The 14,525-nt window shown below is 36.4% G+C and overlaps 1 protein-coding gene across 4 annotated transcripts in view; it reads right to left on the reverse strand.

The window, feature by feature from the left end:
- The window catches only part of MME (membrane metalloendopeptidase), a 138,897-nt gene that overhangs the window by 65,065 nt on the left and 59,307 nt on the right, over positions 1 to 14,525 (reverse strand). For all 4 annotated transcript variants that reach the window (XM_066259055.1, XM_066259054.1, XM_066259056.1 and 1 more), the window contains exons 9-14: positions 7,473 to 7,607; positions 5,465 to 5,566; positions 3,607 to 3,743; positions 3,403 to 3,496; positions 2,107 to 2,235; positions 1,228 to 1,326 (exon numbers count right to left, since the gene is read on the reverse strand). In XM_066259055.1, coding sequence (XP_066115152.1) covers positions 1,228 to 1,326; positions 2,107 to 2,235; positions 3,403 to 3,496; positions 3,607 to 3,743; positions 5,465 to 5,566; positions 7,473 to 7,607 — 696 coding nt within the window. The remainder of the gene's footprint in view (positions 1 to 1,227; positions 1,327 to 2,106; positions 2,236 to 3,402; positions 3,497 to 3,606; positions 3,744 to 5,464; positions 5,567 to 7,472; positions 7,608 to 14,525) is intronic.

Here is a 14,525-nt window from a genome sequence, read left to right on the forward strand (position 1 = left end):
TTTAGTCTCTTATTGTCATAAGTTTCTGAATTCTTTCTGTTATCAATTAAAATAATGGTCTGTTCTTCTAGCCACCTTAACTACAGAAAAATAAAAATCACGTTGCATGTAAATACTGCTCAGAAAGCACATCTAGTTTTCACTGGACATGTTCCTTCTAGTTTGATATGATTATCAAGACAAAATGATCATAGTAAATTTGAACTTAAAATTTCCTTAGAGAGCTCACCTTTCTTCTTATGTAAGATATTAAAAGTCTCAACAAAAGGAACTAGAGAGCTCCTTATAAAACTCAAATATTATATCACTTTACATTTACTTGAACAGAAATATAGTAATTCTGTTCAAGCAAACATGTTAGATGGGGTATGTTTTAAAAAAAATTAGCTAGAAATTTGCATTAAAAATTGAAGGCATAAATTTGACATTGTTAGAGGCCTTTTAGACATCTTTCATAAAAGGAGGACTATTATAAACCACCAAACCACTGAGAGCATTTTTTCATTCTTTACTTGTTCACATAACATTTTTCTCTTGTGTCTAAAGACTACCATAAAAAACCCAAAATGATACCTTTAAAAGTTTTGAACTGAACATGGAGAGTAGGAGCTGGTTGCAAAATAAAAATAAAAAATGAAAATGAGAGTACAAATCTTTATTTATCAGAACTGTTCCTGGTATTGCATCCTGAAGGAACTTGCTTTTATTTTATGCAATTCCTTTTTTTTTTTTACTTACTGTCTTTGATCAAGTTTTTATTCATAAGTTTATGCAATTCTAGATTATTTTTTTCCTGAATTTTCTTAAAAGTTGACTTTTTTTTTTAAATGAGAGAAGAGGAAACAGACAGACAGACTCCTGCATGTGTCCCAACTGGGATCCACCCAGCAAACCTCCTACTGGGTGATGTGCTGCCCATCTGGGGGGTTGGTCAGCAACCGACCTACTTTAGCACTTGAGGAGAAGCTCCATGGAGCTATCCTCAGCACCTGGGGCCAAATTGCTTGAACCAATTGAGCCATGGCTCAGGAGGGGAAGAGAGAGAGAATGGGAAGAGGCGCAGAAGTAAATGGTTGCTTCTCTTGTGTCCCCTGACTGGAAATTGAACCTGGGACATCCACACACTGGCCAACACTCTACCACTGAGCCAATCGGCCAGGGTCGATATTTTTTTATAAAGAAAATTTTTTTTTTTTTTTGCTAGCTAGTCCTTGCCTTACTTTTTACCTTTTCTTCAGCTCTCTTTTTTGTTTCAGCATCCATCCAAGTGAGGTCATCTAAAGTCTGAATAAAAACTTCCCGGATCTGTGCAATCAAATCCTCAACCTCAAACCAAAAGAATAGATGACAAATTTAGGCCATTAATTAATTTTTTGTAACACAATTTTTAAATAACAGAGCTATAATCTGTCTTTATATGTGACTCAATAACATATTAATAAATATAAACTTGTAGACAAACAATGACATAAACAAATGGATAAATGTGGATAGTTATATTTTTAAAGAGACACTGCTACTATCAATACTTATGATTAAATAGGTCTTAATATATACATTAATAAAAAAGTCATCTTTAGAATGTATTGCTTTCCATTATCACGAAAGATGAACCAATATAAAATATAATATTAGCTCTCATTACCATTTGAAGTTTAGTAAGCACGGAGTAGCATTTCAATAGATTCTTTTACCATATCTTCAAGTTACATTGTTTTCATATCAGTAACAATGAAAAAATGGTGTACTTTTCTTACACTTCAAATAAACCTGAGTTTACTTTCAAGGTTTCTAAGAAACTACTAATTCTAGGTCAATTTTGCTAACAGAAGAGATTAGAAATGACTGTATCACTAGAATACGTGACTGTTTCTAGAATCTACTGCTTTTGGAAAAAGGACAGTTGATTTTGGACTAAACAATATTAGGATCAGAAACATAACCAGACCCTTGGGAGCAGGAGGATGACATTTACTTGGAAATGATAGCAAATTAATATTCAGAGCTCCTCTGACAATTAATAAAATTTTAACCAAATTATGGACTATTGTAATTGCCCATCATTGCAAACAAATAGCTGATAGTGCACCATGCTGAAAACATTACCACATGTTTACTCTCTCCGGCAAATGCTGTTTCCACATACAGCCTTCCCACAGCATTTTCCATGTTCCCATTGACATAGTTTGCACATCGTCTCCAAGTCGCGGTTTCTGATGTTGTGCCATATAGGGCCTGCAGGAGAGAAAACGGAAATGGTGTTTCCTCAGGGGTAAGTCAGCTGGAGCTTGGTGAGAGACAAATTTCACATGATCCTATTCTTTATGTCTCCTGAATTCTTGCAATATTCACTGCTTCTCCTCACAAGTCACGCTGTCCTTGCTTATGATAAAATGCAATTCAACTGGATTGGTTACTTACATATGATCTGAAAATAAGGGATATTTTCAGTACCTGTCCCAGTAGAACTTTTGCTTACTACTGGTTAATATATTTCTAGACAGCTTTAGAAAAAAGCAACAACCCCCTTCTCCATAACAAAAAATAACAGTTACCACTGCATAAACATAAATGTGAAATAATGTTCAATAAATGTAACAGAGGAAAAATCTCCTATATATAAAAACAACACATTCTTGAGTTTTTTAATGTTTTAGCTAAACTTCCAGTACTTAAAACTTTAGGTTTATAAGTTTAAATACCAATAACGGGACTAAGGTAGTTAAGAAGGATTTAACAAAACACCATTTTTACATTACTTAATTTAAAAAATGTGTTTATATTTTCTTTTAAAAGGTAAAAAACACACAAATTCAATCAATCAGAGAGTTATTTTCTTTCCATAATGCTAACCAATACTGGACACCAACAATTTGCTAGAATTTCTCCTTTCTCAGTTCCTCCTGCCCTGGCCCCTCATAACAGGACTAAAATAATGATTGTTTAAACGTAGGTGCAGCCTCATAAAAGGCCTTAAGATGTCTACAGGTAGATGTGTTCTCAGGGGATTTTCCATGTCAATGTAGTCCATCTGTGTGTCTATCTAGTGTGTGATAAACACCAGAAAAATCAAGTTAATTGAGACATCCTTGCAATTACTTTTAACACCACAAAAACACCAAGCCAGTATGTTTCCTCAACTGCTCACACACCAAATGCATATTCTTCTATGGCACTGTAAACATGATGACACTGTAGATAAACTTAGGATGGCAAAGCCCATAAAAACTAGCTTTTCTATAGTGGCCTTTCTAGACATCATAGATTAAATATGGGCAAAATAACCAACATTTGGCATGTTGTCTCTCGGCCAAGTTCACCACATTCTTGTAGTGTACAAGCCACCTTCATTTTCATGTATCTCTTTAGGTTTGAAGTCTTAAGAAAAGATTGTTTTTTCACCTTGCGGAAAGCATTTCTGGACTCCTTGTAGGGTCTGCTGAGGCTGCTTACAAGATCCATTATGAACCGCCAGGACATTAAATTTTGAAGATCTCTGTATAAAAAAACCCACCACCCAGCAACAGAAAAGATGAGGCTGCAAAGCTTCTAAAGAAGTGATATTAAATGTAAACTCTGAGGACAGGGGTACTCTGACACACCTACCTGGCGGAATATTTGGTAAGAATGAGCTTAAGTTTGGTTAAATATTCTGGAGCATAAACAACCACATCTTCCTCATTTGTAATATTAATATTCACAGTTGACATAATTTCATTTGTGAAATCTGACCAGCTGAATGGCTGGAAAAGAGCAGGCACAAAACATTCAGTAATTATGACTTTTTCTTCTTGATTCCAACACTCAATTATGGTTCGGGGGTCAGACATGTTAGGTGGCAGCTGCATCACAATATAATTACCACAACTGTTACATCTGATCATTGCTTGTGATTTTCTCTCAATTCTTTCAATTGGTTTTGAATAAAAATTAGTTCTGCAGCATAATTATCTGTATAGCAAAATTAAACCTACCATTTAAAAACAAAAGCAAAGCCTCTAAGCATAGAGAATACACAGCTAGAAATTAGGCTCACTGTCATCTTCTTGGTCTAATCAATACAAAACACAGAAAAATTTAGCTTTAAAACTAAAAACTTCCTTGGTTTATGCAAAAATTTAAAGGGGTGTAAAGGTTTTATCTTTTAGTAGTGTATGTTAATGAACAACCTCTCAAACATAGTAACATATCTCAGTGGAGATCCTGCTGCAAATGAAAGCATATTGTGATCCTAGCAGAGGTACAGTGAAGTTGCTGATATACCAGAGGGTCCCGTGATACCAGACAAAATGCTGTCAACACACTGTCTGGAGGCATTCAGTTTTACAACTTGAAGTAAGCTTTGGAGTTTCCAAAAGACAAAATCTTGTCTTTTTAAAATGGGAACTGTGATTATTCAACCACCAGTGAGTAAAATAAAAAACAGTAGAAGTAAAGACCATGCGAATCTTGCTGAAATGCCACATTTCTGTATTTGGGAATGTCTGAAATTACCAATATTTTAGGCTTTATGATTATATAGTAAGTATATAATATACTGATCATTTTCTAAGTTTGAAGTACTACGTACTTTCCTTGATTTCTTTTGTTGGTTTAGAAAATTCTTTCTGCCTGACCTGTGGTGGTGCAGTGGATAAAGGGTCAACCTGGAAATGCTGAGGTCACTGGTTAGAAAATTCTTTCAAAACATATTTATTAGGAACTTGATTACATTAAAAACCTCTGTGAGAAATTCCTAACTCAAAAGGTGTTTCTTTGTTTTTTTATGTCTTTTGTTTTTTTGTTTTTTACATCCTTGTTTATTATCATTATTGCCAAGGAGAATCAATCATTGAATGGGTAGTTTGTAAATTGTCCCATGGATGTTATTTTATTTCCCAAATGTGTGCCTCAACTAATACACACATAGTGTGTGCATAGTAGGCCCCAAAAAAGAGAATTAATTCTACCTAATGAATTACAACTAAGCAAAAAGATGTCAGCTGCTACTTATAAGTCATATCTGTGAGGCAGAGTTCTATTTCTTGTGTTCTATATTCCCATTATTGCTATGAACACCTCCAGAGATGTCTTAATGAAAACACAGCAAATTCTATGAATAAATTAATCTTTTTAGGAGTTAAAAAGAAATTGAGTGTTTTTATTATCTGACTGTCCAAGTCTGATGGCCATATAATGGTCCTTCAGAACGATTTTCAGTTTTAGTGTTTTCCAAACCCTTTTCTGTGATGCTTCACACCATCGTAGCTGCCTTGAAACGGCTTGTACTTGCAGAATCCCCTCTAACTAAAGATAAACAATGGTTTCAGATAGCTTTCAGGTCTTGCCATCAGGTCATCTAAATTCATCTGATATTCAACCTATTTCAGTAAATAAGAAATCACTGAATTTTAATAAACTGCATTTCAATGTTGTAAGTTTGAGAAATGGCACAATAAGAGAGTACATAAAATTTGCTACTTACCTTGCTGTTGACCTCTAGTGAAAAGTTATTTTGGATCTGGGCTAACGTCATTTTGTTATAAAGAAGCATTGGATCATTTCGATCTTCAGGTTTAGTTGTAGCCTATGGATTTAATTTTTGATCATTATTTTAGAACTAAGAATTCTTTAGAAAATATAGCTATATTGAGGGGAAAAGAAATAAATAGGTAAATATGCTTTAAGTTCTATTCTGTGCTTGGTTTTTCATTTACTTTGTCATATCAAAAAGGAAAGTGAAATTTAAGAGATTTAAAGTATATTCAGTAACAATTATCAAGATTTGGCTGCAGTGTTAAGTATAACCACATAAGCAATATTTGCAGGCCTGCTTCCTTCTATCGTTAATGGCCAGCTTAGCTTTGTCAGTTTCATATTATAATAACTTTTTTTTAATATAGTCATCTCCAATTCATCATTCAAATTCTGTCTCCCACCCACTAACATTACCATTCAGTGCCCCAGCTAAAATTCAGATAGAAAAGAAAAGAAAACCCATAATGGTTTCTGAAGGAATTTAAAGCAAACAAAACAGAGAAAACATTTAGTTAGGTGGCAAGTTATCTGAGGAGAGTGCTAGCACCTTGTACTTTTGTGACTGTCCTCCCCTCCTGCCCAACCAGTTTAGTGCTCTATACTCAACCACATCCAGTTTTCTTTCACTGACTCAAAAAAAAAAAATTGCAATAGCAATTCCTCCCCACAATGAGTGGCTGAAATGAGTGAAAGCAATTTTAAGTCAGAAGAGATAAAAGGTAAAAGTTTAAAATGGGAATTGTTGCTCAGTGACAATGGCTCCAGTTTCCCCTTTAGGTCACTTACTTATTTCTTAATTTTAAAAATTACTTATGGACTATTTCCTGCATGCAATAATAATCTGGACATTGTTAGAGATACATAGGTGATTCAAAGATGACTAAAGCATCACCCCAAGTTCAGAGTCGAAGAGAAGAGAGAAAATACAAATAACTCTGATATACAACTACTAGAAAGCTGATGCTGATCACAGCAGAACAAGGCCTGGGAACGTGAGGGTGGTAAAAACCCAGGGCAATAAACTGTTCTCTTCTCATAGTTCTATTTTTAACACAGAGCCACATATAACCCATCAAACTTCCATTCACCCAGCTGCAGCTCCAAGCAACATCTGGTTTCGATTGGAGATTACTGGCAAGTTAAAATTGCCCTCAAAGATCTTGAGTCTTCTAGATTCGAATGGCAGTGGCAAGCTGATGGCATTTAGGAGTGCACATTGCTGTTTGCAAGGTCACAGAGAGCTCTGTGGAACCTAGACTAAAACTGAACATGGGTTCAATTAATAACCTGGATGCTGCTTCAAGAGTTCACTATCTTGAGGCTGCAGACCCAGTCAGATGAGAAAATGCCAACTCAGACTCCAAGAGTTTACCTAGTCCTAGAGCTACAGGAAATTCATGAGTACACCCCTTGGGCTTTGCTGATAAACTCTCCTATAAAATCTCCCTTGATCTGAGCAACCTGTCTGAACTCAGAGACATTACATAGTCCTGTGGCCATGCTCAAGGGCTAATATTTCTTAGTAAAAAGCTAGAGATCATCTTTTTACTCTCTGTAATCCCTATAAACCTAAAAGAAAAAAAACTACCTATCAAGACTAAAACATCTTTGTTGAGCAGTTAGCAATCAAGTGTGTTCAACAACTCAAGGACATCTCAACAACAGTTTAACTATAGTTAGAATTTTGAGGTAACTCACTTATAATAGGTAATTAAGTGTATCTAGTTTAATATTTGTTTAAATTTTTTATGTCTCCTGGATGTCAGAAAACCAGTTTACTATAGAATTCTACAGTTTCAAAAGTCCTCTTAGAGTTAGTGATCCTTAACTAAGCTGTGCATTTTTATCACTTGGTTAAGGAGTTGAAACTTTAACCCTTAAAATTATGATAGAGAGAAACTAAGAAAAAAAAGAGATTTAACATTATTCAGTGTATCAGAGGTAATGTGTTTTACATTGGCAATTTCTTTTTCCAATTCCATCACTTTATTCATTTCCAAAGAGAGCTGGTTCTCATCTACAGGCAATCCTCTTTCCTGACGGATCAATCTGGCCACAGAAATCATAAAATCCACATATGCTGTACAAGCCTGCAAGAAATAAATAACAGTCAATTGCTGGCAAACCTTCTAAATATTCATCACAGTGCTTTAACTTAAAATTTTATTTCCAATTCAATATTAATTTCTGGTAAGAGAAAGGCACAATAAAATAGATGACCCTTCCTAAACCCTAAAATAAATGACACGTATGATTTTTAGAAAGTCAAAGTATCTGAATTAGAGCAGAACAATAAGGTATCACTTTAGAAATACTAAGTGATTTATAACCATTTGGTTATGCAAATTTTTGTCATTTTCAATCAAGTTATTTTAAATTGTCTTAATAAGGCTGCAGTTGCAAAATGCTTGATAAACAATAATCTAGTATTTTTTAATACTAATATATTCTTTTACCTAATTTCCTTTTCTCAAGTTTTCTCTATGCACGTGCATGTGTGTATGTGCATGCGCTACTTATAACTATTCATGAAGAGATAGTAATATTATCAGGACATCTTTATATCTGTCTCCTCTGGCCAGTGTGTGTGTGTGTGTGTGTGTGTGTGTGTGCGCGCGTGTATATATACATATATATTTTTAACGAGACTGTGTTCTCATAACTCCTGCAACACACACCTGTAGATTTTAGTTAATTCCACAGTTGGTTCCCATTACTTGAAATTTCTCCCTAAGATAACATAGATTTGGATATCACTTTCTTCCAAGAACCCAAATTCATTTCATTTTATCTTCACATGCATTATAACTTTGTGAAGGTACCCTGTAAACTAGTTACATCATTAAACTTGTATGGAATATGTAAATGCCTCTTCAAGTTCAGAGTGGCATCAACTTCAGGAAACCAAAGTTCACTTTTATAAATCTCAACCCATTGCCATTCAGCCATTATTATCCATCAACAATGAAAATAAAAGATTATGCCACATCATTTAAATTCACTCAAAACTTAAGTTCCCAGCAGCAGCTGCTGACAAAAACCCGTGACTATTAAAGCCATGTCACACACGTTTGGGACCGATGATCATGTCTATGCTTCTGAGACTTGTTCACAAGGTAAAAACAAAGAAGGGCTATCCAGTGCTTACCACTTCCTCTGTTTCAAGAGAGTTTCATATGCCTTGTAATGGATTATCAGTGATGGGATGCATTACATTGACTCTGAGTATAAAGGCTCATCTGATTCTACAGTGACTCATTAAAGAGATTAAACATAAATCTCATAGGAGCTGAAAATACTTTTTCAAGCAAGAACCTAAGCAATATGCAAAAAGTTATTATCCACTTGAAAGTCAAGAGGACACCTTTAGGTAGTTTAGAGACTGGCATTCCATGACCTTTACTAAATGCTAAGTAAACAATTCACTGGGGAGAGGGCTCCGTCTTCTCTGATGTCCTGTGATGATCAGCTGTCTAGCTGACATCTCTATCTATGGATTTGATATTCAATACAACAAACTATTTTGTAGCTGTGAATCTGTATTAAAACCTAATTACTAAGGTACAGGATAATAGGATGCTTTTATGTATATTCTTGCCAACTCCATTCTTTCCCTACTCAAAGGTAATCAGAATACTTGTTTCACTTTGAAGTAAACAGATATTATGTCTGAGTTTATACCTTAGGGACCAACTATTCTAAAGTATAAGCATGCAGTGTTTTTGAATTAACTGTACTACACATCATATAAATTCTACTGCATTCATCACAGAACTGCTACTTACTATAACGAAAATGGTAATTTAAAATTTTCAACATAAACCTATTTTTTTAATAAATTTTTATTAATGGTAATGGGATGACATTAATAAATCAGGGTACATATATTCAAAGAAAACATGTCTAGGTTATTTTGTCATTAAATTATGTTGCATACCCCTCACCCAAAGTCAGATTGTCCTCTGCCACCCTCTATCTAGTTCTCTGTGCCCCTCCCCCTCCCCCTAACTCTCTCCCTCCCTCCCTCCGATGTCCTCCCTCCCCCCACCCCTGGTAACCACCACACTCTTGTCCACAACATAAACCTATTGAGATATTATTTCTACTAGTGCTTTTCAACCACTGGTCCATGGACAGGAGCTTGTCTAGCAGACATTTTCTGCTAGTAACTCTTTCCTAGAGCACCAGTGGTCTTCGGACCCGTGGTTGAGAAGCACTGCCTATAGCAGGGGTCTCAAACTCAACTCAGCATGTGGGCCGCAGAGCAAGATCACAGCCCTTTGGCGGGCCGCACTAGGTCTACAAAAGGCAACTGTTACGCAACACTTTTCTCACTGCAGTTGAAAACAAAAAAAAATCAGTACAACAAGCACAATCGTACATGCAGTTTACTCAGTATCACAAAACAACCAGAAACTGTAGTTCGCATCACAACTGCTGTTAACTAAGCTAATATCTAGCTAGGATGCTAGAGAAATGAAAAATACAAGTAGGCCCCTAGGCTTACTTAATTTTATCCAAAATATTTTGAACTTCGTGGATTAGTCTGCGGGCCGCACAAAATTGTTCGGCGGGCCACATGCGGCCCGCGGGCCGCGAGTTTCAGACCCCTGGCCTATAGGATGTTTTTTGTAATCAGGTAAGAAAAGAATTGCAAGAATGCTCTCCAGCACCTCGCTGATTCTGTGGACTGATTATATATACTCCGGTATCTTTGCCCTTAGAGATGTATCTAAAGACTATGGAACTTGGCATAAGGTAAGAAGTTTAGATGATGCTTCTAGTCTGTGGCGCTCGTCAACTTTCTTAAAACACTGGAAGCCCTGGCTTCTGGTATGCTTAAATAGATATTTAATACAGCTTCATGGAATACACCGCTTCCTTTAATGAGCTTCATTACCTGGCAACTATTCCAACGTGACTGATTAAAACATGTGTCTTAGTGTCTTGATTATCTTTTCCAGCTTCCAAATTTATATAGCAGCTGTCAGAACGCAGGCTCACTGCTGCTTTTAAATCCTTTCTACAACAATATGATTCTACCTTAAGGTTTTAATATCCTTCCTTGAGACACTTCTAGGTATATAAATGCCAAATGATTGTAATTGTCATGATTTGAAGGAAAAAGTAATGAAGACGTTTAAATAGTACATTAGGCAGAATATTTTTAAAATTGAAATTCAGTTTCTTTGTGTGTGTCAGTAAAAGAGCAATTATTTACTAGAACAAGGGCCAGAGTCAGCTATCTTTTTTTGGGTCATAAAGCAGCCTAGTTTAAGCCTTGATATGGTCAATCTTATGAAAGAGAAACCTACCTAAATATTTATGCAGCCTTTCCTTTAAAAATAAAACATTGTAAATACCAATGCTTATAATAGCAGTTTCAAAGATGACAATAGTTGGGTAAAGTCCAATAGCAGTTTTGTGAGATTTTAAATTATACAATATCAATGAGATGATATTTAGCAACACCCAATACCATGAAGTATTACTCTGATTAGAGCTATTTTCATTTTGTAGGACCAAGCAATAATATTTACACATTAGTTCTGTTCAGAAGTTGGGCTCCTCCCACTTTTAAAAAAGGCTGGTATTTGTTGGAATTGCCAAAGAGGAAGAAAGTAATGCCATTTGACTACTGTCCTTCAAACTTCAGCATCTTTGTTAATAAGAACAGCGATACCCAGGGAAGAACAAGTAGCTCTCCAGTCAGACTGGCTAATGATAATTGGGTACCTTAGTGTACCAGCCACTTGAAGATCAGAAATTTCACTTCCAAAGATTCTATTCCAGGACACCCAGCTCTTACCAATTTTCTGCCTTCCTCCTTTTAGGAAGAAAATTGACAATGCGAAGGAACACACAAAGAACACTAGGCAGGAAAGACATATTTCCTATCAAAAAGGCATGGCATTTTTCACACTTTAAGAAGCAGGTCAGAGAACATGCAGCTGCCAGCACAGAGAGACTGCATCCTGAAGAGGAACCACCCTACCCCCATTGCATAGAATCACACAGACATTTTTAAGAACCAGAAAGGAGAAACATTTTTCATCCTAGCAGGACTCTGGAGCAGGAGAAACACAGGATACAGAGAAACCACTGCGGACCAGCATGGCGACTATTTAGAGAACCTGCAGATTCATATGAGAAATTATTGTATAATTATTAAGATTTGTTGCATATGCTTGGGAAGCTGCATGTAGTTCTTTTTACAAACTTGGTTTGGTCAATCTCAAAAATTCTCTTGTCATAATAATCACTAAGTCCCAAGTAAAAAAGCTCCTTTAAGTTTTTTTTTTTTCTTTTACAGAGACAGAGAGAGAATCAGTGAGAGGGATAGAGAGGGACAGACAGACAGGAACAGAGAGAGATGAGAAGCATCAATCATTAGTTTTTCATTGCGCATTGCGACATCTTAGTTGTTCATTGATTGCTTTCTCATATGTGCCTTGACCACTGGCCATCAGCAGACTGATAACCCCTTACTCGAGCCAGCGACCTAGCGTCCAAGCTGGTGAGCTTTTGCTCAAACCAGATGAGCCCGCGCTCAAGCTGGTGACCTCGGGGTCTCGAACCTGGGTCCTCGGCATCCCAGTCCGATGCTCTATCCACTGTGCCACCACCTGGTCAGGCTCCTTTAAATTTTGTTAACTACAGATACCCACACTGGGTGAACCTCCTGACCATTAGTCACCTGGTGCCCAGTAAGGAATGAGGTCAGCAGTTTCCCTTGCAGGATCTGTTTTTATTTTACAAGTCAAGCAAGCAGTCACAGTGATCTTTTTTTTTTTTTAAACAAGTAAAATTATATCTAAATTACCCATTTCCTCTACTCCTAGTGATTCACCTTGTATTATATTACCTTGTTTTATTTTCTTTATAAACCTACTATCTCCATTTATTTTATTTCTTTAAATAATTTACTTGTTTCTTTATCATCTATCTTCTCCCATTAAAATGAACACAGGTTCCCTGTGAACAAGGACCTTTTCTACCTTATTTCCTTGGTATCCCTATTGCTTAGAAAAGTAACTGTCATAGTAGAAGCTCAATGAGAATTTGTCTAATTAAAAAAAAGAAAAAGAAGTTTTAGGTCTATTAAATAAGTTTCACTCACTTCCTCTGGCACAAGACTTATTACCAGCCAAAGCCCAGAGCAGTTTCTCTCAGCTTGTGTTCTGAGTAAGTGGACAAACACTCAGTTCCAGCTTGTCCTTGCTTATCTACAGGTCTGCAGACCTCAGCTTGTGCTTCTTCCTGAGTAGGTAGAGCTTAAGAGAATATTCCTAGTCTGTGTTTTCTCTTATTCAGCTACAAAGATCATGTCTTTCTAGATCCCAACTGTCCTGGCCACGCTCCAAGTCCTTTGTCTTCATCCCCTAAAACACTTCCACATTTGTGAACCCTCACATTTTATGAAAGCTCGAAATTTCATCACAATTTTGGCATTCTTCTCCCCTGCCAGGCTCCAGAGTTATATCCTATAGCTTTCACTCTCCAACCCCTGCTTCACCTCTTCAGGCTTCCATCTGCTAGACCAGTGGTTTTCTCATGTTTCTTTTAGTCCTGAAATAATCTCTTCAAATATTTTGTTGATGTACACACAAGTAAAATAAAGCGTGATGGACTATCTTGGTGTGTATATGCATAAAGGCATGGCTACACAGAGCCCTGTCATTGGCACACACAAAGTGGTCCTTAGGCTGGAAAACCACTACCCTGGCTTTTACTACCTTTTCAGACAAACACAGAGTATAAGGATATTTATAACTCAGTTACCCTCAAACATTCTGGGTTCTTAACCTACAGATTTCCTTGTGAAAAGGGACAAGTTAACAACCCTGATGAGATAAAGAAGCAAAAAAAGAGAGAAGCTTTGAGACCAATTCCAATTCATCCCCAGCATCAAATTCAGAGATTTTTCTGAAGGTGGGTGACTTCTTAAGAAAATTATGACCATCTTTGCTTTCAGGGAATCAATATACAAGTACTGTCTCATAATAGGTAGTTGATTGGCTTTATTTTAAAATTCTGTGAATGGGATGATTCTTTTTTTTTTTTTATGGCCAATGTGTATCTTCAATATTACTTTCCTAGCACAGGAACTTAAACCCTTGTAAGGAATAGAATTGTTCGAACATCACCATTTACATCCTTTAAGTGGCAATGCGTCTTTTAGCCATCTTCAGATAATCAGAATACCTCAGAAATCAGGTTCTGGCTCTTTACCAGGAAAGAGCCAGTTTGATAGGCTCCTTAATGAACCCATTTTGAGAACAGTTCCTCTGCCATGACATTTAGGAAGTTCTAATTATTTGGGGGGAAATAACTAACTTTTCACAACAAGAGTCACACAGATAAATGCAAAGTGGTAAGATATGTAAGTTTCCTAGTGTCTGTACTTGTACAGTATTCACACAGATGTCTGTATGGTCTTCTGCCTACTAATTGGCCTGCACAACACTGAGGTAACAACTTTCGATAAGCCCCTGTAATAAGATAGTGTTTAGCTAGTCTTGTTTGGCAACTTGTGTCATGCACATGAGCTGGCTTAATTAATACTTTTAAATGAGATATGCTTTCAAGTGTTTTTGTAGAAATAGCACCATCTGGAAGGAAAGCTAAATTGGGATCCAAGAGACAGGAAAATAGTAAGGTGGGCTGCAGTAGCTATTTTTCCTGTATCCTTATAACAGAATCCTCTGTTCTGTTTCCTGTTGGTAGAACTGTCAATCAAGAGGTCTAACTTCCTGGGTCATGGAGATTAATTGGTATTAACAACCAGTTATCAGAGAACCCAGTCTCCTGGGCCCAGTGGTTGGTTAAAGAAAGAACAGATGTCTCAAATAGGGCCTATCTAGATCCTTTCCTCAGAAATTGATAGACACTAGGATATTTTCTTTTTTCTGAATTGTGAAGTTTCCAATGGTTATCTTTGATGCCACACTGAGATAGAGTGCTAGAGAATGAAGCCAACACAACAGAAAAGAGAACCTTGAGAATAA

Source organism: Saccopteryx bilineata, chromosome 2 (assembly GCF_036850765.1).
Source record: "Saccopteryx bilineata isolate mSacBil1 chromosome 2, mSacBil1_pri_phased_curated, whole genome shotgun sequence".
Taxonomy (NCBI): Eukaryota; Metazoa; Chordata; class Mammalia; order Chiroptera; family Emballonuridae; genus Saccopteryx; species Saccopteryx bilineata.